Here is a 26,610-nt window from a genome sequence, read left to right as displayed (position 1 = left end):
ATAGCTTAATAGAGCATATGTGTAAACAACATAATTCTAACCCAGATTCCTTACGGTTTTCTGGGTTGGAAAAAAGTTAAGGCTCCAGCACAGGGTGTAGCTCATCAAAGATGTCTATTAAGAAGGGAAGCCAGGTGGATCCTCCGTTCCCAAGCACAAGGTGCGCTGGGACTAAATGAGAAATTAGATATGGCGTGCATATTTAAGGAAGGTAAAATCCTGTTACCACCATGCAAAGACCCATTGAAGCGCCATTTGTCGAGAAACGGCAGTCGTCCTCTATGCGTTCTGTCTCTTCCTGCTACTCATTATATATCAATCAAATAAAGAAGATTTTTTTTATGGCGCGGTGAGTGCGACCCTTTTCATTCTATTCCACCACATTACCTGCTTTCAATTTTTCCAGGGTGACCTGTAACTCCTTCTGTGTGGCTTGGACTGATGCTTTTCCACATAAGGACTAATCAGTGGGTTGTTACTCATATCGTGCCAGCATACTTGGATATTCTTTAGGTTGCAAGACTACAGAGCACATGTAGTAATTTCCTACCATTAAGAATGCCCAAATAACAAAGCATTCTTGCTCCTTGTTCTTGAAGTCAACTCACCTGCCAACACTTGTGGATGTTTTTTGGCACAGTAAAACTTTCTAATATCTACCATGGACACCACACCAGTTTTATTAGGGTCCAGTTTCATAAAAGCCTAATAAAATTAGAAATGTTGGAATTTTAGAAAATATAACACTACAATAGAAAATATACATTATACACTATAAAGCAAAGATAAAAAGCAAAACAAGTTTCTATTATTTCCCCCTTGTAAAGTGATGACAACATCTTTGCCATTACTTTATGATTGGTGGAGATCTAACCTTGAGATCCCACCGATCCTGAAAATGAAGAGGATGTAGTGATGATTTGTGCTGCATTACCTTTAACGCTTTTCTCTGCATGCTGGCGCTCTGGGAAATGCAGTACTGTTCTTTTCTATTGAATATGGTAGGCTGCAGTTCCCAGCACAGTTGTATGGTCGGTATGGGAGAAAGGCGATAAATTGCACTGCATGCCCTTCATTTTAAAAACATACATGTCTTTAAATGGTTCCATGCTACAAAAAGGAGAGGAAGCATTTCGCACTTTTGTTTTTTAAGTCACTTGAATTCAATAAGAAAAATGTGGCATGTCCATAATATCAGCGTAGCAGAAAAAATAATCATAATACAGACCACTGTGGAGTAGCACACAATACTTTACAGACACGTCCTCTCTTGGAAAATAAAGCACGACTGAGAAACCCAATTAAATAAATGGAGATCATAGCGTACATTATGATTAGTGTCTATTTGACGTATGAAGCGGTAATAAAAGTTGGGCAAGTAAAACCTCGCTATACACTTGGATGTGTTTGGCCAGAAGGTGTAAATGTTGTGTTTTCTGGTTAGTAAATAACCCGAAATACCAGTACAGGGAATGCCAACGGCTAGTAATAACATCAATTTACTATATGAGCGTATACAGTTTAGATTAAAAGATGTCTCGCTTGACTGACGGCATGAAATTATTTATTACTCGATAATGAAAAACATAAAACACAAGATTAGTCGTCCATGTTATGTAGAGAAAACTGCAGCACTCTCTAAAGAGCAGCAATCATAAAGTGTGATCATTCTCATATTACACACTACGGAAAACCAAAGCACAAAGAGTAAATTGTAAAGCAACATCACCTTTCGTACAAACGATTTTCGGTACTCATTCATTTCCCCAATAAGAGCTCGGATGAAGCTCCCGTAGTCTACTCGTCCCTGGTTATTTTCATCCAGAATCAGCCAGAAGGAGTCAAATATCTAGAATGCAATTTCAATATTGAATGAAAAAGATCAATGGATTATGGCAACTCAAGACACGCTATATTCACACAATCCATGTGACATGACATAGCGCTGTCCGTTTTTTCTGCACGGCATATTGACCCATAAAGCTTCTGTCACGATTGGACTGCAAAGTAAACTGGGACCAGGGGCACCTATCCTGGCACTAGCACTAGGGGCGCCCTAACTCGCCCTGTTCCCCGGGATACCTCAGATGGCGAGGATGCTGGGGCCTCCGCCCTTACCCTGTCTCCTAACTGCAGTCCTGCATCTGTCCCCTTCCCCCACCAAGGGTAGAGAGGCGCTACCATGTACCGCAGTACACTAACCCGACAAACAGGGGAACCAAGACAAGGGTAAAAGAAAACTCCACTCACACAAAATATACTCTCACAAATAACATAGGTATTCACCAGGGCATGAAGTAAGGGGGAAGAAAATAAGGCAGGTAAGGATGAGGAATTTCCAAGCGTACAAACCAAGCAACAATTACACAATAAACTCCTCCAGCTCTCCAGACACCAGCTCCTCACTCTCCAGGTCTATCTAGCAAATGCTAACACGGAAAAGGATCTGGCCTGAAGGCCTAGATTTTATAGAAGAGAGGAGTGGCTAACCGAGCACAGCTGAATGCAGGGATTACCACATGGCTGATTAACCCCTGTCCTGCTGAAAGAAAACAAACACACTCAATATACTGGAGAAGCTCTTCTTCTCAGAGGTGGAGCAGGGGCCATAAGACGCGTAACTCCATGACAGTTTCAGTGATTCATACACACTGAGCAAAGGGTCTGAATACTTATAACCATGTGATATTTCAGTTTTTCTTTTTTATTAAATTTGCAAAAATTACTACATTTCTGTTTTTTCAGTCAAGATGGGATGCATAGTGTACATTAATGAGAAAAAAATGAACTTTTTTGAATTTACCAAATGGCTGCAATGAAACAAAGAGTGAAAAATTTAAAGGAGTCTGAATACTTTCAATACCCACTGTATGTGGGGAAACCGTGCAAGACAGATGACACATTGAAGACTGTACTTCAGAGTTCTGGCAGAGTTTATCTATTTGTAACCAATACAATGTAAAGAGTCAATGGAGAAATAAAATAATCAGAATCTACCTGCTTCAATAAAAAAGACAGATGAGGAATAATGGATTAACACACAGGCAAAACGGAAAACATATGAGGGAAAATTAGTCCATATTACACAGATGAAAAATAGGTATGTATGAGTGAATGTATCTTTAAAGGGGTAGTCTCCTGTTATGAAATTGGTATGGTTAGTAAGACAGCATGAAAATAATCAAGGGTTATCAACATGACAAACACATGGGTAACAGGAATAAGGAAGATGTATCAGAGAGAAGGCACATCCACACCTTATTGGTCCCTGTACAGACTAGGCGATACCTAGGCGCACAACTGAAAAACACCAACTCAGACCTGACTCCCTAAAAGCTGTCGAGGGGTTTCCTGTACCTCCTGATGAACCAGAGGGGAGGCCGCTACACACTGCTAACAAGGGGAGAGGAAACTGCAGGTGGGTACTAAGACCTAGGATGAGAAAACTTAAAACATGTTCATAAAGGGGAGATAGTGAAAATTAAGGAGAACCAAACATAAATGAAACAAGAATAACCTCCCAGAACCTTAACTGTAGTTAAGCGAAAAGGTATTAGGAAAGCAGATAAACAGACACACAGCAGGAATACAAACAGAGGTTGCCTAGCAGAGAAAACTTAAGAGCTAGAACTCCTTAGCACAAATCCACTGTAGCATAGCTGGAAAGGGGTTAAATTCTAGCACTGCAGGGTTTGATTAGAAGCAACTGCATTGTTTCTCTAAGAAGTAGGAAGTAGATTCATTGTGTGGCAGTCTCCTGGGAAAGGTGTCTCAGTTCAATTCTGTTCTGCTTAGTTAGTGCCTGGACAAGGCTGGGAATTTATGTTTATGATATTGTTTTCGTGCAGTGCAGCCTGTGTAAATCAATAAAAACTACACGTTAGGACCAAAACTACATGCCTGTGTGAATGCTACCTAAGGCCTAATGCCTACCAGAGACCGTGAAACTCCTACACCACCTAGTAGTATAACCAGCAAGGAAGCGCAGTGAAGGGATAACATATAAAGCCAAGCCCAGAATGTGATAGGGCAAACCAAAGTGGGAAAATGGAAAACACCCGGAGAAGAGTAAACCAAGAAAGGAGAATAAAGACAATAGGAACAATCAGCACCTTGAAGAAATAGGCTTTTTTCATTTTAAAACCTTATCCATTTGCTTTCTAGGGAGATAAGCCTCTGCCACAGCTATCTGACCGTGGCTTACTTCCCTATTCCCATTGAAAACACAAGAGTATAAGGGAGTCAGAAGTGATAGCTGTCTGGCAAACAAGCTGAAAGTTATCTACAGTGTATAGGCAGCTAAAGCCAGGGGAATCATGTCAGCATTAATGAACCCAAATTTATTACTGGATATTTCTAGCTAATAAAGGGAATGGTTATGGTATCAGAAGTATATTAGATAATTCAGGTATGAATATATGGATGCTAACCAGTTATGTAAATATGTATTAAAACAGGCAAAAAAATAAATGCTAGTTGGTTACAGAAAACTAAGAAATATGAGCTATATTATGCATCGCTTTGCTAGTACAGCAGATTAGCCTGGGGTGCGCATTAGAAAAGTCAATAAATGGCAACAGCGGTTATAGATTAAAAATTAGATCTGGCACAAGTATTTTCGCCAGACAGTATTCCTTTGGGCCTAACTCTTTTCACTGATGATGTCTGTAAAGTGCTGTGGAAATTAATGGGGCTATATAAGCATTATATTCATTCCTTTTACAATTACACTTACAACTAGTTGAGCGATTACTGGCAGCTTAAGTTTAATTTATCCATAAATAACATTGTTTCATTGACATTGAGGACACTGAATTCAATACACCATTGTAAAAAATGAACTTGCTCCATACTGTATAATTATGAACTACAGGTTGCTGCTATTTCCAGAAATAGATCGTTTAGCTGTGGACTTTTTGTATAACCACTGGAATCGTATTTTGTGTATGTTGTATTGATAGATGTGTATTTCGGATAGAAATGTATTATGTTCCCTTCCACATCCTGGAAGATCATTATCATACCTAATTAATGGCTGTTACTGAACGAGTGAAATTTACATGAAAAAAAATCTTGATTAATTCACCAGATGGTTGGTAATACAATTAAAATGAATTACAGATTAAAATTCTAAAAAAACAACTTTGTTTTAAAAAAAAATTTCAAATCTATTCAAGAATTACAAGTTACTAAAAAGGTTCCCCCCATTCAGGAAACTCATGTATGAGTCAAAACAGAAAGTGGCTGTAAAAATTGGCTCTCTGGCCCCAATTCAACTTTTAGGGGGTTAAGTCACTTTAGGTTTCTTTCACTTTAAGTCACTTTCATTTTTTGCATTGTGGTATTATTTGCCATTTTGGGCGCCAAATTAATCAATATAACGCACAGAATTCATGAATTTAGGCTTTTTTACTATCTTGAACTGTTTTCGCAACTTTTGTCGCCAAAAGTTGCATATTGGTGCCAAAAGTAGCATACATTTTGCCAAAATACTGGGGTACTCAAAAATACAGCATGGGGAACTGGAGTACAATTGCACCAAATTTTTTGATTTTTTTTTTTTTTAAAAAGTCGCAATTGATTAAAACATCTGGAATCGCTAAACTCTGCCCACAAAGTGGAAAACAAACAAAACACACAAAAAAACCAGGCGAGTACATATAAAAAAAAGACTTCAAAAAAGCGTAACTGGAATAATGAAATGGGTGTCAACAAAAAAAGGAGCAAGCATAAGAAAAAACACGGCACTCTGTGTTGTGTGGCTACTGGTGCTCAAGTAGAGTATCCAGCCCGTAATAGCAAATCTAGAAAATAAATTGGCACTCGAATATTATATTGAAAAAGGTTAGTTAATTAATTATGCATTCAGACAAAAAAAACTTGTTGAACGTTTTCGATCCAATTGGACCTTCCTCAGAACAGTTTTTATCTAATGTAAATAAAAACCTTTTGAAAAAGAGAAACATATAGACAAAAAGAAAAATTTAGAATATATGTCAGACAATACACAGTAATCAATATACAGTAATCAATATACAAAGTGGTCTGCATATGTCAAAACAAGGTAATATCTCTAAGGCTATTGCCGCATTAGTCAAATCCAAGGTAAAGTAAATAAATAAGCTATGTACAGTGCCACGTAACGCTCTTAATATTATAAATGTAGCGTACATGACTAACCCTTTGGTGCATTATGTGCACAGGGATAAGGAACATCACATGTACCTTTTCAGATAGCTCCAAGTGGTAAGTGTGAAGAGCCAGCTTAAATTCTGCTTTCTCCAAACATCCAGATCCACACTTGTCAAGTTGTCTGAAGTATTTCCCTAATCCAGTCAAAGTTCTAACGCCTCTTTTCTTCAGTTTTTCCTTCATGACATCTGTAAAATGTAAGATAAAAATATTCTTCTAAACTACGGTATATATTAAAACCGTAAAACTTCACAAAAGAACATAGGTATATCAATGACATGATAATGTGACAGCAGACCAGAACTACAATAATTAAAGGGTTATTCTCAAGTAGTCTCTTAAGCAGTACACAGCTTTCCAGTCTATTTCACGTCCTGGTTTCTGGCAGGATGGGCGCTCCTCCTTGAGTGACAGCTCTAATGAATAGAAAAGCTAAAGGATTAGTAGAACTATAAGGCCACGTTCACACATTCAGTATGCGGTCAGTAATTTACCTCAGTATTTGTCAGCTAAAACCAGTAGTGGAACAATTAGAGGAAAAGTATAATAGATACATATGCACCACTTCTGTATATATCACTCACTCCTGGTTTTGGCTTACACATACTGAGGTAAAATACTGACCAAATACTGATCGTGTAAACATGGCCTATAACTCAGAATTAGTTCGGCTGCAACCCATTCAGCGATCAGTGGTTTGTACCGTAGTGTGTGCAGTGTTATTCCTGTATTCACACAAACATAACAAGGCATTTGAACAAGCCCAAAGGTCCAGACAGAAACTCTGGGAGAGCAGAGACCCCAAATTAGCAAACTTGTTGTGAAAGCTGCCGACTGGTGATTTATAACTGCATCTCTTCAGAAGCTGAGAGGGAGCACACGGCTCAGGAAAGTGAGAGCCACAATTAGGAAACCTGCGATGGATGCAGCTGGGTGCGGAGAACTGTAATTGTACAGTACTGAAGAGAGTCCTGTCAGGAGCGGAGAGGGAAAGGAAGGGGGGGATGGGTGAGCAGATCCCTGCTCTGTAAAAATCAATGGGCTGGAGAGAGCTGACTGGGATGTGAAGTGTTAACCCCTGTCCTGGAATCTACTGCACACTCTTGGCCAGGCTCTGGAGTCTGAGCTCTATGGAAACAATCTGTACACTATTAAAGATAAAAACTGCTATTGCAGGAGAATGACAGCAGATATAAAAAGCAAGTCAATTGCAAACTTGCTTATATTCATGCTAACTAATTAAAGCAATTTAAGAGAATATCCTTTTAACAGAATTAATAGAAAAATAAATTAGCACATACCTTGCACAGCTAATAAAATGTTCTGGTCATCATTCCAATGAACTTCCAGGTCCCATTTGTTTCCTCCACAAATGGCCCTGAAACACATATTTGAAGTTTCATTCTTATTTTCAAAAGAAATTCAGTATGACTGTGGTTACATGGTGACTTTGGCTGTTACACCGACTGCTACTGTATGCCTCTGCTATATTGCATTATAGTTCTAGTAAAGGGAAAGAATTCCCACTGTAAAGTGCTGCGGCAAGCAAGTCGTAAATAGACATATTTGTCGCAGTACTTTACGGGTTGCAATACAACCCCAAACATTTGCACTGTGCTGCAGTGTAGCAGTGGCATACAGCAATCTTTTGGGCATATGACCCGTGTCTTGGTCAAAGTAGCATGTAGCGCCAAGCTAAAATGTGCATTAAAGAGGACCTTTCAGCAATTTTGTTCATGTTGAACTGGATACACAATGTAATAGTGAAGAAGGCATAAGAAAGCAGCAACGCATTGGGGAAAGAACATTCCCTCGCACTAATTGCAGTGTGATGACATGTGCTGGAGAATAGCAGACCTGAGTGTGACCTGACAGCTAATACATACTGCCCGATGCATGGACAACATGTATTAGACCATGGCTGCCCAGTTTCAGCCACATATGGCTAAAATCGTGCAGCCATGTTCTGATATATGCTACCTGTGGATCGGGTGGCATGTAAAAAACCATCAGATTCCCTTTGATCCGGCACCTAATGCACCTCTCTATGCCTCCACTAAAAAGTATAGACACATATTCATGATGGATTCATATAAAAAAAAACTGTCATGTTACCTCCATTGATTAGATATATTGCTTCTGCCCAAGTCAAAAAACTCTGTGTTATCAATCCGTTAATGGGCTGCAGACCCAATATCAACATTTATGCATTTTTCTGCACAGTATAAAAAAATGGAATAAAATGGGAGCTGAGACATAATAATAAACTACATGATCTATTATACTGCATTACTAAAATAAATGTGTTCACAGCTATAGATCATTGTTTTATATAATATGTTGGAAACCATCATTTAAAGCAGAGATAAAAAATGAATCTGTCTATAATGCATTACTGTTAATATTGATTCCCGGAGTATTTCGGTATTAGGCTGTCAGCACTGACAGCGCTATGCATTAGAATTTAGTGGTGAAGTCTGTTTCTATTCTTGTCTGGCCATGAAGCCTTCTAAGTTCTAAGCACTAGTAATTGGAGATGTAATTAGATTAATTATGCAGGTGCACAGAAAACAACGAGCCAATTTTATTCGCCAGATCCTAGAAATGGAAACAGGACTGGAAAGTAAGTGCAGGAAATGCGGACAATCAGTGAGCGTGTGCAGAGCAGCGCACACCCACTGCCATACTTCTCATGTCATGGAAGGGGTTGCCTCGAAATCAATAATGGTTCAGATTGCTAAGTGCTTGTAGAAACACTTTACAATTATAACCTTATTATAAATCATCTTCCTTCTCAAGAACAGAGAGGTTTTCCATCTTGTCTAATACTCGCTGTCTAGGTACCGGCCACCACTGCAGTCCAGCTGGGTGAACGGGCAGCACATGGCTAACGATGGCCAGATCGCTGGGGCATATGGAGCGTCCATCTGGTTTTGTTCCAGTCTTCAATCAATTAAATCATTGCATAATGTTGCATTCCTACTGTTGTGAATTCTGCTTTTGGGCTCCCTCCGGTGGTTGTAAATGGTAATGCAGTTGTCCCTGGGATGCAGTCTTGGACAGGTGTATCTGCTGATTGCAATTCTGACTGGGGTATTTAGGTTTGCAGGACTCATTAGTCCTTTCCAGTTGTCAATGTTTCTTGGGAAGTGTTGGATCTCTCCTGGTCTCTCCTGCTTAGCTGCCAATTCAGCAAAGATAAGTGTCTGTTTCGTTTTCTGTGGCACACATGCAGTGTGCTTATATTTCAGTGTCATTCATTTGTTTTTCTTTTGTCCAGCTTAGACTGTGTCAGTGTTTTCTCAGTCTGGTTGGATTCTCTGGAGTTGCAGATATACGCTCCACACCTTTAGTTAGGTGGTGGAGTTTTTTGTATTTTCTGCTGTGGATATTTTTGGAAGGATTTTAATACTGACCGCTTAGTATCCTGTCCTGTCCTTTCCTATTTTGCTAGAAGTGGCCTCTTTTGCTAATCCTGTTTTCTGCCTGCGTGTGTCTTTTCTTCTACTACTCACAGTCATTATTTGTGGGGGGCTGCCTATCCTTTGGGGATCTGCTCTGAGGCAAGATAGTATTCCTATTTCCATCTTTAGGGGTATTGAGTTCTCCGGCCGTGTCGAGGTGTCTAGGTTTTGTTAGGCACACCCCACGCCTACTTCTAGTTGCGGTGTTAAGATCAGGGTTTGCGGTCAGTATAGTTACCACCTACTCCAGAGAAAGTTCCATGCGGCTCCTAGGCCACCAGATCATAACAGTAAAACTGGCCCATAATGAGTTAAATGCATCTCAGAAGAAGGGAAGAAAGGTCTTGAGCCATTTTTTTTTTCTTCAGTCTACTTTGTCTACTCCTCCCTCTTTATCTCTGGGTGGCTGAAGAGCCTTGTGCTAGTATGAATGTTCAGGAATTAGCTTCTCGTGTAGACCAGCTTGCTGCTAGAATACAGGGTATTTCTGATTACATTGTTCAGACTTCTGTTTTAGAACCGAAGACTCCTACTCCTGATTTGTTTTTTGGTGACAGGTCCAAATTTTTGAGTTTTAAAAACAACTGTAAACTGTTTTTTGCTTTGAGACCTCGATCCTCCAGTGATTCCATTCAGCAGGTTAAAATCGTCATCTCCCTGCTGCGTGGCGACCCGCAGGATTGGGCATTTTCCCTGGAAACTGGGAATCCGTCTTTGCTTAATGTAGACTCCTTCTTTCAGGCGTTAGGATTATTATATGATGAACCTAATTCTGTGGATCAAGCTGAGAAGACCTTGTTGGCCCTGTCTCAGGGTCAAGAGGCGGCTGAATTGTATTGTCAGAAATTCAGAAAATGGTCTGTGTTGACTAAATGGAATGATGATGCTTTGGCGGCAATTTTCAGAAAGGGTCTTTCTGAATCCGTTAAAGATGTTATGGTAGGGTTTCCCACGCCCTCCGGTCTGAGTGATTCTATGTCTCTGGCCATTCAGATTGACCGGCGCTTGCGGGAGCGCAGAACTGTGCGCGCTGTGGCGTTATCCTCAGAGCAAATTCCTGAGCCTATGCAGTGTGATAGGATTCTGTCTAGAACGGAATGACAAGGTTTCAGACGTCAGAATAGGTTGTGTTATTATTGTGGCGACGCTTCTCATGTCATTGCTGTCCGACAAAGAGGATCGCCAGTTCATTTACCATCAGTACTGTACAACCTAAATTTCTGTTATCTGTGTCCTTGATCTGCTCATTGTCATCATTTTCTGTCATGGCGTTTGTGGATTCAGGCGCCGCCTTGAACTTAATGGACTTTGAGTTTGCTAGGCGTTGTGGTTTTCCCTTGCAGCCTTTGCAGAACCCTATTCATTTAAGGGGCATTGATGCTAGACCCTTGGCTAAAAATAAACCCCAGTTTTGGACACAGGTGACCATGCGCATGACGCCAGCCCATCAGGAAGATTGTCGATTTCTGGTGTTGCATAATTTGCATGATGCTATCGTGCTGGGTTTTCCCTGGTTGCAGGTACATAATCCTGTTTTGGATTGGATGTCCATGTCTGTGACTAGTTGGGGTTGTCAGGGGGTTCATAATGAGGTTCCTTTGATGTCAATCGCCTCTTCTTCCTCTTCTGAAATTCCAGAGTTTTTGTCTGATTTTCAGGATGTATTCGATGAGCCCAAATCCAGTTTCCTTCCACCGCACAGGGACTGCGATTGTGCTATTGACTTGATTCCAGGCTGTAAGTTTCCTAAGGGTCGACTTTTTAACCTGTCTGTACCTGAACATACCGCCATGCGGAGCTATATTAAGGAGTCTTTGGAGAAAGGGCATATTCGACCATCTTCTTCACCGTTGGGAGCGGGGTTCTTTTTTGTTGCCAAAAAAGATGGTTCTTTAAGACCCTGTATTGATGATCGCCTCTTGAATAAGATCACGGTCAAGTTTCAATACTCTTTACCTTTGCTTTCCGATTTGTTTGCTAGGATTAAGGGAGCTAGTTGGTTTGCTAAGATTGACCTTCGGGCGGCATATAATCTTGTTCGTATTAAGCAGGGTGATGAATGGAAAACTGCGTTTAACACGCCCGAAGGCCATTTTGAATACCTTGTGATGCCATTCGGACTCTCTAATGCTCCATCTGTTTTTCAGTCCTTCATGCATGATATCTTCCGGAATTATCTTGATAAATTCTTGATTGTATATTTGAACGATATTTTGATTTTTTCCGATGATTGGGAGTCTCATGTGCAACAGGTCAGGATGGTATTTCAGATCCTTCGTGACAATGCCTTGTTTGTGAAAGGGTCTAAGTGTCTTTTTGGGGTGCAGAAGGTTTCTTTTTTGGGCTTTATTTTTTCACCCTCGTCTATAGAGATGGATCCGGTTAAGGTTCAGGCCATTCATGATTGAATTCAGCCCACATCCGTGAAGAGCCTTCAGAAATTTTTGGGTTTTGCTAATTTTTATCGCCGTTTCATTGCTAATTTTTCCAGCGTGGTTAAACCCTTGACCGATTTGACGAAGAAAGGCGCTGATGTGGCGAATTGGTCCTCTGCGGCTGTCTCTGTCTTTTAGGAACTTAAACGTCGATTTACTTCTGCTCCGGTGTTGCGCCAACTGGATGTTTCTCTTCCGTTTCAGGTTGAGGTTGACGCTTCTGAGATTGGGGCAGGGGCCGTTTTGTCTCAGAGGGATCCTGTTGGTTCCTTGATGAAACCGTGTGCCTTCTTTTCCCGTAAGTTTTCGCCTGCTGAACGCAATTATGATGTCGACAATCGGGAGTTGTTGGCTATGAAGTGGGCGTTTGAGGAGTGGCGACATTGGCTTGAGGGAGCTAAGCACCGTATTGTGGTCTTGACCGATCATAAGAATTTGATTTACCTCGAGTCTGCCAAACGGCTGAATCCTAGACAGGCTCGATGGTCCTTGTTTTTTTCCCATTTTGATTTCGTGGTCTTGTACCTTCCGGGTTCTAAGAATATTAAGGCTGATGCCCTCTCTAGGAGTTTTTTGCCTGATTCTCCTGAGGTCTTGGAACCGGTCGGTATTCTGAAAGAAGGGGTGGTCCTTTCTGCCATTTCCCCTGATTTACGACGGGTTCTTCAGGAATTTCAGGCTGACAAACCTGACCGCTGTCCTGTGGGGAAACTGTTTGTTCCTAACAGATGGACTAGTAGAGTGATTTCTGAGGTTTGCTGTTCCGTGTTGGCTGGTCATCCTGGCATTTTTGGTACCAGAGACTTGGTTGGTAGGTCCTTTTGGTGGCCTTCTTTGTCACGTGATGTGCGTTCTTTTGTGCAGTCCTGTGAGACTTGTGTGCGGGCCAAGCCTTGTTGCTCCCGTGCTAGTGGGTTGCTTTTACCATTGCCGGTCCCTGAGAGGCCCTGGACGCATATTTCTATGGATTTTATTTCCAATCTTCCTGTTTCCCAGAGGATGTTGGTTATCTGGGTTGTTTGTGACCGATTCTCTAAGATGGTTCATTTGGTGCCTTTGCCTAAATTACTTTCCTCTTCGGATTTGGTTCCGTTGTTTTTTCAGCATGTGGTCCGTTTGCATGGTATTCCGGAGAATATTGTGTCCGACAGAGGTTCCCAGTTTGTTTCTAGGTTTTGGCGGGCCTTTTGTGCTAAGTTGGGCACTGATTTGTCTTTTTCTTCTGCATTTCATCCTCAGACAAATGGCCAGACCGAGCGAACTAATCAGACTTTGGAGACTTATTTGAGATGCTTTGTGTCTGCTGATCAGGATGATTGGGTGGCTTTTTTGCCATTGGCCGAGTTTGCCCTTAATAATCGGGCTAGTTCGTCTACTTTGGTTTCGCCTTTCTTTTGTAATTTTGGTTTTCATCCTCGTTTTTCTTCTGGGCAGGTTGAGCCTTCTGACTGTCCTGGTGTGGACTCTATGGTTGACAGGTTGCAGCAGATTTGGGCTCATGTGGTGGACAATTTGGTTTTGTCTCAGGAGGAGGCTCAACGTTTTGCTAACCGTCGTTGGTGTGTTGGTTCCCGGCTTCGGGTTGGGGATCTGGTCTGGTTGTCTTCCCGTCATGTTCCTATGAAGGTTTCTTCTCCTAAGTTTAAGCCTTGGTTTATTGGTCCTTATAAGATTTCTGAGATTATTAATCCGGTGTCTTTTCGACTGGCGTTTCCGGCCTCTTTTGCTATCCATAATGTCTTCCATAGATCTTTATTGCGGAAATATGTGGAGCCCGTTGTTCCCTCTGTTGATCCTCCGGCCCCTGTATTGGTTGATGGGGAGTTGAAATATGTTGTTGAGAAGATTTTGGATTCCCGTTTTTCGAGGCGGAAGCTTCAGTACCTTGTCAAATGGAAGGGTTATGGCCAGGAGGACAATTCTTGGGTTTTTGCCTCTGATGTCCATGCCGCTGATTTGGTTCGTACCTTTCATCTGGCTCATCCTGATCGGCCTGGGGGCCCTGGTGAGGGTTCGGTGACCCCTCCTCAAGGGGAGGGTACTGTTGTGAATTCTGCTTTTGGGCTCCCTCCGGTGGTTGTCAATGGTAATGCAGTTGTCCCTGGGCTGCAGTCTTGGACAGGTGTATCTGCTGATTGCAATTCTGACTGGGGTATTTAGGTTTGCAGGACTCATTAGTCCTTGCCAGTTGTCAATGTTTCTTGGGAAGTGTTGGATCTCTCCTGGCCTCTCCTGCTTAGCTGCCAATTCAGCAAAGATAAGTGTCTGTTTCTTTTTCTGTGGCACACATGCAGTGTGCTTATATTTCAGTGCTATTCATTTGTTTTTCTTTTGTCCAGCTTAGACTGTGTCAGTGTTTTCTCAGTCTGGTTGGATTCTCTGGAGTTGCAGATATACGCTCCACACCTTTAGTTAGGTGGTGGAGTTTTTTGTATTTTCTGCTGTGGATATTTTTGGAAGGATTTTAATACTGACCGCTTAGTATCCTGTCCTGTCCTTTCCTATTTAGCTAGAAGTGGCCTCTTTTGCTAATCCTGTTTTCTGCCTGCGTGTGTCTTTTCCTCTACTACTCACAGTCATTATTTGTGGGGGGCTGCCTATCCTTTGGGGATCTGCTCTGAGGCAAGATAGTATTCCTATTTCCATCTTTAGGGGTATGGAGTTCTCCGGCCGTGTCGAGGTGTCTAGGTTTTGTTAGGCACACCCAACGCCTACTTCTAGTTGCGGTGTTAAGATCAGGGTTTGCGGTCAGTATAGTTACCACCTACTCCAGAGAAAGTTCCATGCGGCTCCTAGGCCACCAGATCATAACATCCTACATCCATGCGTCCTTAGACTTGGTGCACAGACTGTCCACGGGTCTCTTGACCCGACCTTGACAGTGTCATATACGGCTATGAGGCTGACAGGTTTGGGTCAGGCGGCCCGCGGACAGTCTCTACAAGGACTGCGACAAAGAAAGGTGCGAATGCAGCAAGGAAGAGACACACAGCTCTCTAATATACTGTCTGCTACAATTCCTGAAGCCCTTTACTTGTAATTAGTAAATGGGCACATTCCCTGCTATAAAGGAGCCTAATCTGCTGCAGGATGCTATAAACAGCAGGAGCTGATCAGACTGATGTACAATGTGGGGGAAAAGTTTCAGTAAACTTTGCATTTTATGTATTAAAATCCCTGGTGTTAGTATGCCTATAAATCCAGTGGGCGGTCCTATTCAGTGATTGACAGTCTTCCCTGTATGACTGTGCATGTACAGATAGCTGCCAATCACTAGTAGGACCGCCCACTGAACTCATTCATACAAACATAGGGGGATTTCAGTGACTAAAATACAAGTTATACTGAAACTTTTCTAACAAACCTATATACTGTATCATTCTTTTGTGATTCTCAATATCAGGTGTCCACACATCAGGTCACACTGCATGTACAACGTGACAGGTTCTCATTAAATCAAAGAGTAAATACCTGCCTTGATCATGTGCAGACGACCAGTGGTGCCCAGGTAATTCCATGACTTACTTAAAGGGGTTGTCACGTAAACATCTCTTATCAATAGCATATATACAATGGGGAAAATAAGTATTTTATACACTGACGATTTTGCAAGTTTTCCCACCTATAATGAATGGAGAGGTGTGTAATTTCTACTGTAGGTACACTTTAACTGTGAAAGACAGAATATAAAACTAAAAAACAGAAAATCACTGTATAATTTTTAAATAATTAATTTGCATTTTATTGCATGAAATGAGAATTTGATCACCTACCAACCAGCAAAGAGTACTGTCTCTCACAGACCTGTTAGTTTTCCTTTAAGAAGCCCCCTACTCTGCACTCATTCCCTGTATTAACTGCAATGGTTTGAACTTGTTATCTGTATAAATGACACCTGTCTACTAGTGATGAGCGAGTATACTCATTACTCGAGATTTCCTGAGCATGCTCGAGTGGTCTCCAAGTATTTCGGCGTGTTCGGAGATTTCGTTTCTGTCTCCGTAGCTGCATGATTTGCAACTACTAGCCAGCCTGAATACATGTGAAGGTTGACTTTTTGTTGAGAAATCTCCACATCTATTCAGGCTGTCTAGCAGCCGCAAATCATGCAGCTACGGAGACAGAAACTAAATCTCTGAGCACGCCGAAATACTTGGAGACCACACGAGCATGCTCAGAAAATCTCGAGTAATGAGTATACTCGCTCACCACTACTGTCTATACAATCAATCACACTGCAACCTCTCTACCATGGCTAAGACCAAAGCGCTGTCTAAGTACATCAGGGGCAAAATTGTAGACCTGCACAAGGCTGGAATGGGCTACAGGACAAAAGGCAAGCAGCTTGGTGAGAAGGCAACAACTGTTGGCACAATTTTTAGAAAATGGCAGATACACAAGATAACTGTCAATCATCCTCGTTCTGGGGCTCCATGCAAGATCTTGCCTTGTGGGGTAAGGGTGATTCTGTGAAAGGTCAAGAATCAGCCCCGAACTACACTTGAGGACCTGGTCAATGACATTAAGATGGCTGGGACCACAATCTCAAACAATACTGTTCGTAACACACTATGGTGCCAGGGATATTAACTCCACTAGCTGCATTTGGAGTAAGAAGAAGGAAAAGTACAACCACAAGAACATGGTCCCAATTGTGAAGCATGGTGGGGGAAACTTCATACTTTGAGGGTGCTTTTCGGGAAAGGGGACAGGACGACTTCACGATACTGAAGGGAGGATAGATGGGGTCATGTATGGCGGCCAGCAACCTTCTCTCAGTAAGACCATTGAAGAGGAGTCATGGCTGGGTTTTGCAGCATGACAATTATCCAAAATATACAGCCAGGGCAACTAAGGAGTGGCTCTCTAAGAAACATTTCAAGGTCCTGGAGTGGCCTAGCCAGTCTCTAGACCTGAACCCAATAGAAAATCATTGGAGGGAGCTGAAACTCAATGTTGCCCAGCGATAGCCCCAAAACCTGAAAGATCTGGAGAAGATCTGTATGGAGGAGTGGGCCAAAATCCCTGCTGCAGTGTGTGCAAATTTGGTCAAGAACTACAGGAAACATCTGATCTCTGTAATTGCTAACAAAGGTTTATGTACCAAATATTAAAGGGAAGGTGCCACCAGTTTTCTTGTATTTTGTTTGTTTGTGAAATTAAGCTTAAAATAGTAATTAAAATGTATTAATGTTTGCACTGTTTGCAAACATTTCTATATGAAAAATATTATATATTTTTCTACAAATATACATATTTACCACTAGGGGGAGCATTTTCCGTTTTAGACCTCAAGCAGCTATAGTAAGATTTAGCAGCTTTACTCTTTGCTGGAAAATTGGGGCAGTAAGTGCTGACATCACCATTTCCCTAACTCTTTGGGTGGTCTAATATCCCTGGAGCAGCATCACAGGGCAGAGCCATTTTGTGTGTGACTGCCCTGTGACCTGCTATCACCAGCAGTTACTGCATCAGAGGCACAGCTTGTTTACAGAGGAGCAGAACACAGTGGGCTCAGCAACATTTTTTGTGAATAACATTCTTGCCATCCCCGTTCCCCCACCTTAATCCCTGTCCTGTCAGCTGCCCTGCTCTCTCTCTCCAGGTGTCACCTCCCTCTCTGCAGGCTGTGAGTGCAGCTTACAGGAGATCACAGGGACTGTGTGTGAGGGGGAGGCGGAGACACAGCAGGAGAAGCACACAGGGCAGCGTGTGAGGAGCAGAGGACTTGCCTGCTTGGAGTACAGAGGAGCAGTGAGGGCTTCTTCTGTCCTGCGATAGAGTGTAAGTGGAGCTCAGCAGATAGCACTGGGCTATTATAAAATGGCGGCCAGTCACACCTACAGCAGTGAGTTGTGCAGCCCACAGAGACGTGCCCAGCTCACTGCTAATGCTGCTGCAATGTTACAGATAGGAGATAATAGACCGGCGCTGACCCTATGTCCATGGGGTGCCGTAATCTGACACTGATAGTGCCCTGCTACTGCTGCAAAACCAAGATGTCAGCCCCCAGTGCATTCTTTAAACTCCTATAACACATGAAATCTGTTTCACATGCATTTCAAACGAGCTTATAGCAGCATGTTATGCTACATTACAGTGATTTATTAATGACCTACAAACGCGGTACCTTCCCTTTAAGTTTTGTTTTTCTCTTGTATTAAATACTTATTTCATGCCATAAAATGCAAATTAATTATGTAAAAATCATACAATGTGATTTTCTGGATTTTTTTTAATTTTGTCTCTCACAAATGAAGTGTACCTATGATAAAAATTACAGACCTCTCCATTCTTTCTAGGTGGGAAAACTTGCAAAATCAGCAGTGTATCAAATACTTATTTTACCCACTGTAATGTATGATCAATTGCGGGTCCAATTGCTGAAATTTACACCAATACCAAACATGGGGGTCTAATGTCCCTGAAGTGAATGGAGCATTACTGAGCAAATACAAACACCATTTCTGTGGTCACACATACTGACTACTGCTGCAGTGACAAAGAGGTAAAATGTAGGTTCTTATAAAGAAGTGGTGGCTGCCATGGTCGGAACCCTAGCAATCATACATTTATTACATATTTTACAGATAGCTTGTCTCATGTTTTTATTAGACAACCCCATTACGGTGTGCAAAAATAAGTGACCTGTCCAGCAAAGCATAAATAGGAACTTTCACCTGTTGGAGTATCTTAAACTGACCACATCATTGAATATTGACCACATAATTTAACTCCTTCATGACCCAGCCTATTTTGACCTTAAAGACCTTGCCGCTTTTTTGCAATTCTGACCAGTGTCACTTTATGAGGTAATAACTCAGGAACGCTTCAACGGATCCTAGCGGTTCTGAGATTGTTTTTTCGTGACATATTGGGCTTCATGTTAGTGGTAAATTTAGGTCAATAAATTATGCGTTTATTTGTGATAAAAACGGAAATTTGGCGAAAATTTTGAAAATTTCGCAATTTTCACATTTTGAATTTTTATTCTGTTAAACCAGAGAGATATGTGACACAAAATAGTTAATAAATAACATTTCCCACATGTTTACTTTACATCAGCACAATTTTGGGAACAAAATTTTTTTTTGTTAGGAAGTTATAAGGGTTAAAATTTGACCAGCGATTTCTCATTTTTACAACGAAATTTACAAAACCATTTGTTTTAGGGACCACCTCACATTTGAAGTCATTTTGAGGGGTCTATATGGCTGAAAATACCCAAAAGTGACACCATTCTAAAAACTGCACCCCTCAAGGTACTCAAAACCACATTCAAGAAGTTTATTAACCCTTCAGGTGCTTCACAGCAGCAGAAGCAACATGGAAGGAAAAAATGAACATTTAACTTTTTAGTCACAAAAATTATCTTTTAGCAACAATTTTTTTTATTTTCCCAATGGTAAAAGGAGAAACTGAACCACGAAAGTTGTTGTCCAATTTGTCCTGAGTACGCTGATACCTCATATGTGGGGGTAAACCACTGTTTGGGCACACGGCAGGGCTTGGAAGGGAAGGAGCGCCATTTCACTTTTTGAATCAAAAATTGGCTCCACTCTTTAGCGGACACCATGTCACGTTTGGAGAGCCCCCGTGTGCCTAAAATTTGGAGCTCCCCCACAAGTGACCCCATTTTGGAAACAAGACGCCCCAAGGAACTTATCTAGATGCATAGTGAGCACTTTGAACCCCCAGGTGCTTCACAAATTGATCCGTAAAAATGAAAAAGTACTTTTTTTTCACAAAAAAATTCTTTTAGCCTCAATTTTTTCATTTTCACATGGGCAACAGGATAAAATGGATCCTAAAATGTGTTGGGCAATTTCTCCTGAGTACACGAATACCTCACATGTGGGGGTAAACCACTGTTTGGGCACATGGTAAGGCTCGGAAGGGAAGGAGCGCCATTTGACTTTTTGAATGAAAAATTATTTCCATCCTTAGCGGACACCATGTCGCGTTTGGATAGCTCCTGTGTGCCTAAACATTGGCGGTCCCCCACAAGTGACCCCATTTTGGAAACTAGACCCCCCAAGGAACTTATTTAGATGCCTAGTGAGCACTTTAAACCCTCATGTGCTTCACAAATTGATCTGTAAAAATGAAAAAGTACTTTTTTTTCACAAAAAAATTATTTTCTCCTCAATTTTTTCATTTTCACATGGGCAGTAGGATAAAATGGATCATAAAATTTGTTGGGCAATTTCTCCCGAGTACGCCGATACCTCATATGTGGGGGTAAACCACTGTTTGGGCACTCGGCAGGGCTCGGAAGGGAAGGCGCGCCATTTGACTTTTTGAATGGAAAATTAGGTCCAATTGTTAGCGGACACCATGTCGCGTTTGGAGAGCCCCTGTGTGCCTAAACATTGGAGCTCCCCCACAAGTGACCCCATTTTTGGAAACTAGACCCCCCAAGGAACTTATCTAAATGCATATTGAGCACTTTAAACCCCCAGGTGCTTCACATAAGTTTATAATGCAGAGCCATGAAAATAAAAAATAATTTTTCTTTCCTCAAAAATGATTTTTTAGCCTGGAATTTCCTATTTTGCCAAGGATAATAGGAGAAATTGGACCCCAAATATTGTTGTCCAGTTTGTCCTGAGTAGGCTGATACCCCATATGTGGGGGTAAACCACTGTTTGGGCGCACGGCAGGGCACGGAAGGGATGGCACGCCATTTGGCTTTTTAAATGGAAAATTAGCTCCAATCATTAGCGGACACCATGTCATGTTTGGAGAGCCCCTGTGTGCCTAAACATTGGAGATCCCCCAGAAATGACCCCATTTTGGAAACTAGACCCCCAAAGGAACTAATCTAGATGTGTGGTGAGGACTTTGAACCCCCAAGTGCTTCACAGAAGTTTATAACGCAGAGCCATGAAAATAAAAAAAAAAAAATATTTTCTCAAAAATGATCTTTTAGCCTGCAATTTTTTATTTTCCCAAGGGTAACAGGAGAAATTTGACCCCAAAAGTTGTTGTCCAGTTCCTCCTGAGTACGCTGATACCCCATATGTGGGGGTAAATCAGTGTTTGGGCACATGCCGGGGCTCGGAAGTGAAGTAGTGACGTTTTGAAATGCAGACTTTGATGGAATGCTCTGCGGGCGTCACGTTGCATTTGCAGAGCCCCTGATGTGCCTAAACAGTAGAAACCCCCCACAAGTGACCCCATTTTGGAAACTAGACCCCAAAAGGAACTTATCTAGATGTGTGGTGAGCACTTTGAACCCCCAAGTGCTTCATAGAAGTTTATAATGCAGAGCCGTGAAAATAATAAATACGTTTTCTTTCCTCAAAAATAATTATTTAGCCCAGAATTTTTTATTTTCCCAAGGGTTACAGGAGAAATTGGACCCCAAAAGTTGTTGTCCAGTTTCTCCTGAGTACGCTGATACCCCATGTGTGGGGGTAAACCACTGTTTGGGCACACGTCGGGGCTCAGAAGGGAAGTAGTGACGTTTTGAAATGCAGACTTTGATGGAATGCTCTGTGGGCGTCACGTTGTGTTTGCAGAGCCCCTGATGTGGCTTAACAGTAGAAACCCCCCACAAGTGACCCCATTTTGGAAACTAGACCCCGAAAGGAACTTATCTAGATGTGTGGTGAGCACTTTGAACCCCCAAGTGCTTCATAGAAGTTTATAATGCAGAGCCGTGAAAATAATAAATACGTTTTCTTTCCTCAAAAATAATTATTTAGCCCAGAATTTTTTAATTTTCCCAAGGGTAACAGGAGAAATTTGACCCCAATATTTGTTGTCCAGTTTCTCCTGAGTACGGTGATACCCCATATGTGGGGGTAAACTACTGTTTGGGCACATGCCGGGGCTCGGAATTGAAGTAGTGACGTTTTGAAATGCAGACTTTGATGGAATGCTCTGTGGGCGTCACGTTGCGTTTGCAGAGCCCCTGATGTGCCTAAACAGTAGAAACCCCCCACAAGTGACCCCATTTTGGAAACTAGACCCCGAAAGGAACTTATCTAGATGTGTGGTGAGCACTTTGAACCCCCAAGTGCTTCATAGAAATTTATAATGCAGAGCCGTGAAAATAATAAATACGTTTTCTTTCCTCAAAAATAATTATTTAGCCCAGAATTTTTTATTTTCCCAAGGGTTACAGGAGAAATTGGACCCCAAAAGTTGTTGTCCAGTTTCTCCTGAGTACGCTGATACCCCATGTGTGGGGGTAAACCACTGTTTGGGCACACGTCGGGGCTCAGAAGGGAAGTAGTGACTTTTGAAATACAGACTTTGATGGAATGGTCTGCGGGCGTCACATTGCGTTTGCAGAGTTCCTGGTGTGCCTAAACAGTAGAAACCCCCCACAAGTGACCCCATTTTAGAAACTAGACCCCCCAAGGAACTTATCTAGATATGTGGTGAGCACTTTGAACCCCCAAGTGCTTCACAGACGTTTACAACGCAAAGCCGTGAAAATAAAAAATCATTTTTCTTTCCTCAAAAATTTTGTTTTAGCAAGCATTTTTTTAGATTCACAAGGGTAACAGGAGAAATTGGACCCCAGTAATTGTTGCGCAGTTTATCCTGAGTATGCTGGTACCCCATATGTGGGGGTAAACCACTGTTTGGGCACACGTCAGGGCTCGGAAGTGAGGGAGCACCATTTGACTTTTTGAATACGAGATTGGCTGGAATCAATGGTGGCGCCATGTTGCGTTTGGAGACCCCTGATGTGCCTAAACAGTGGTAACCCCTCAATTCTACCTCCAACACTAACCCCCCCACACCCCTAACCCTAATCCCAACTGTAGCCATAACCCTAATCACAACCCTAATCACAACCCTAATTCCAACCCTAACCCTAAGGCTATGTGCCCACGTTGCGGATTCGTGTGAGATATTTCCGCACCATTTTTGAAAAATCCGCGGGTAAAAGGCACTGCGTTTTACCTGCGGATTTTCCGCGGATTTCCAGTGTTTTTTGTGCGGATTTCACCTGCGGATTCCTATTGAGGAACAGGTGTAAAACGCCGCGGAATCCGCACAAAGAATTGACATGCTGCGGAAAATACAACGCAGCGTTTCCGCGCGGTATTTTCCGCACCATCGGCACAGCGGATTTGGTTTTTCATATGTTTACATGGTACTGTACACCTGATGGAATACTGCTGCGAATCCGCAGCGGCCAATCCGCACCGTGTGCACATAGCCTAATTCTAAAGGTATGTGCACATGCTGCGGAAAAGCAGCAGTTTCCCATGAGTTTACAGTTCAATGTAAACCTATGGGAAACAAAAATCGCTGTACACACGCTGCGGAAAACCTGCACGGAAACGCAGCGGTTTACATTCCGCAGCATGTCACTTCTTTGTGCGGATTCCGCAGCGGTTTTACAACTGCTCCAATACAATAGAAAATCGCAATTGTAAAACCGCAGTGAAATGTGCAGAAAAAACGCGGTAAATCCGCCATAAATCCGCAGCGGTTTAGCACTGCGGATTTATCAAATCCGCAGCGGAAAAATCCGCAGAGGACCAGAATACGTGTGCACGAAACCCTAACCCTAGCCCTAGCCCTAACCCTACCCCTAACCCTACCCCTACCCCTAACCCTAACCCTACCCCTAACCCTACCCCTAACCCTAACCCTAGCCCTAACCCTAGCCCTACCCCTAACCCTACCCCTAACCCTAACCCTATTCTAACATTAGTGGAAAAAAAAAATTTCTTTATTTTTTTATTGTCCCTACCTATGGGGGTGACAAAGGGGGGGGGGGGTCATTTATTATTTTTTTTATTTTGATCACTGAGATATAATCTATCTCAGTGATCAAAATGCACTTTGGAACGAATCTGCCGGCCGGCAGATTCGGCGGGCGTACTGCGCATGCGCCCGCCATTTTGGAAGATGGCGGCGCCCAAGGAGAAGACGGACGGGACCCCGGCAGGATCGGTAAGTATGATGGGGTGGGGGGGGGCCACGGGGGGGGATCGGAGCACGGGGGGGGGAATCGGAGCGCGGCAGGCGTGGAACGGAGCACGGGGGGGCTGGAACGGAGCACGGGGGGGCTGGAACGGAGCACGGGGGGTGGAACGGAGCACGGGGGGGGGGGTGGATCGGAGTGCAGGGGGGGTGATTGGAGCACGGGGGGGTGATTGGAGCACGGGGGGAGCGGACAAGAGCACGGGGGGGAGCGGAGCACTGGATGGAGGGGAGCCGGAGCAGTGTACCGGCCAGATCGGGGGGCTGGGGGGGGCGATCGGTGGGGTGGGGTGGGGGCACACTAGTATTTCCAGCCATGGCCGATAATATTGCAGCATCGGCCATGGCTGGATTGTAATATTTCACCCGTTATAATGGGTGAAATATTACAAATCGCTCTGATTGGCAGTTTCACTTTCAACAGCCAATCAGAGCGATCGTAGCCACGAGGGGGTGAAGCCACCCCCCCTGGGCTAAACTACCACTCCCCCTGTCCCTGCAGATCGGGTGAAATGGGAGTTAACCCTTTCACCCGATCTGCAGGGACGCGATCTTTCCATGACGCCACATAGGCGTCATGGGTCGGATTGGCACCGACTTTCATGACGCCTACGTGGCGTCATGGGTCGGGAAGGGGTTAATGAAACAGTTTTTATTTTTTCATTTCTCCTCTCTGTTGTGGAGATATCTTGTAAATGTTTGGTTATAATATATGATAAGGTCAACTAGGCGTTACCAGCTATTTGTCTCTCGGCTCGTATACTTTTCCCTTTGAATGCGGTTTACCAATCATAAGCACACAATGTCATGCAGAGTAGAAAGGAATACGCCCTCCTGTCCTCACAGATCTCTGCAGCTACTATGTAGAGATACAGCACAGCTGCGTTCTGTATCATTAGAAACACTTCCAGATCTTATCTAACAGTGCGTTCAGTTATTACACACTGACTGCAGCTAGATGAAATCTGGATAGGTTTGTAATTGTACATAAGTCAGCTTAGCTGTATTTCTACACAGTAGCTGAAGAGATAAAAGTCATTTCAAACACTTCCAGATCTCCACTGTGTAGAGATACAGCTGAGTTGAGTTATGGGTCATCACAAACTCTATAGGTATGTTTCCAATGTCTGTCTCTGCAAGATAAATAGACATGCTGCAGTCTGGAAAGACGCGCCGCATGTCCGGTTACACAGGGCTGGATGTGGCCCTGCACGCATAGTGGAGATGGGATTTCATAAAATCCCCTCCACTATGCTGTAACATCTGGACGCTGCGGATTGGACGCTGCGGCTGTACACAGCGTCCAATCCGCAGCTAATCCTGAAGGTTTCCTGAACATGGAAACATACCCTCATACTAATATCGCCGCAATGGTGAGTAGAAATTAAAAAATAAAAGCTCTGCATTCACGCTTATAGAAAGTAGGCAGGTTAACATGCTGAAACTGGTTAAAGGTTCTCTTTAAAGTGAACCTGTCCCCCCCCCAGACGTTTAACTAAAAGAGCCACCTTGTGCTGCACTAATGCTGCATTCTGACAAGGTGGCTCTTTTAGTTCTTGTTCCTGGCACTGCTGCAATAATCGCTTTTCAAATTTGTCTCTCATACCGTGAAATTGCCAAGGGGGCAGGTCTCTCCCCCCTAATCCATATCTCAGAGTAGAAGAAAGACAGCGCCACAACGGTCAGTGATGAAGACCTTACGTATTTAATCTGCCTCCTGCGGCGACGTTTCGGTACAATAACCTTTATCATTCTTCTACTCTGAGATATGGACTTGTAGCGGGGCTGGACCCCCTGGCATTGACTTGCGCCAATATGCGTATGGAAGATGTATGGACATAGGGTGCGGTTTTACTCTTCTTGGATTTCCCCCCTAATCCAGACGCTGTCACTCATGGCCTCTGGGCGCCGCCTCCTCTTTCTTCATTAGCATCCCCGGCGCTGTAAGTTCGAAGGGCAGCACATGCTCGGAAAAAAAGATAACAGTGCAGGCGCCGGGGATGCTAATGAAGGAAGAGGAGTCGGCGCCAGGCGCGCAGAGGCCATGAGTGACGGCTGTGGTGCGTCTGGATTTTGGTGGGAAAGACCTGCCCCTGTGGCGATTTCGAGGTATGAGGTACAAATTTCAAAAACGATTATTGTAGCAGTGCCAGGAACAAGAACTAAAAGAGCCACCTTGTCAGAACGCAGCATTAGTGCCACACAAGGTGGCTCTTTTAGTTACAAACGCCTGAGGAGGGGGGGGAGTTACAGGTTGCCTTTCATGGATATATGATGAATTATTTTCAGAACTTGTTTTTTTTAACCTTTTTATAATGTGAACAGAGCTTAAAGCTCCTATTACGTATAGTATATTGTCATTTTTAAATAAATATAAAATGTAACAAGACAAGTTTTTTTAGTATAAGTATATTTTTTTTATAAGAGCTTTTAATTACAGTATGATTTTTATTAATGATGTAACATGTAAAACATGAAATTAAATGCTATTCACTGAAAAGGATATAAAATAAAACAAAATGTCACAGAAATCCCAGCCATCATAGACGTGTGTGTGGTTGTTT

At 42.7% G+C, this 26,610-nt stretch overlaps 1 protein-coding gene across 5 annotated transcripts in view; it reads right to left on the bottom strand.

Annotated features, from left to right (window-relative positions):
- CAPS2 (calcyphosine 2) overlaps positions 1-26,610 on the bottom strand; it is a 166,313-nt gene that overhangs the window by 5,199 nt on the left and 134,504 nt on the right. For all 5 annotated transcript variants that reach the window (XM_069764577.1, XM_069764580.1, XM_069764578.1 and 2 more), the window contains exons 14-17: positions 7,494-7,570; positions 6,226-6,380; positions 1,730-1,849; positions 609-705 (exon numbers count right to left, since the gene is read on the bottom strand). In XM_069764577.1, the coding sequence (XP_069620678.1) occupies positions 609-705; positions 1,730-1,849; positions 6,226-6,380; positions 7,494-7,570 (449 nt within the window). The remainder of the gene's footprint in view (positions 1-608; positions 706-1,729; positions 1,850-6,225; positions 6,381-7,493; positions 7,571-26,610) is intronic.

The sequence above is a fragment of the Ranitomeya imitator genome, chromosome 4 (assembly GCF_032444005.1).
Source record: "Ranitomeya imitator isolate aRanImi1 chromosome 4, aRanImi1.pri, whole genome shotgun sequence".
Classification (NCBI taxonomy): domain Eukaryota; kingdom Metazoa; phylum Chordata; class Amphibia; order Anura; family Dendrobatidae; genus Ranitomeya; species Ranitomeya imitator.
This window is presented reverse-complemented; position numbering and strand designations above follow the sequence as displayed.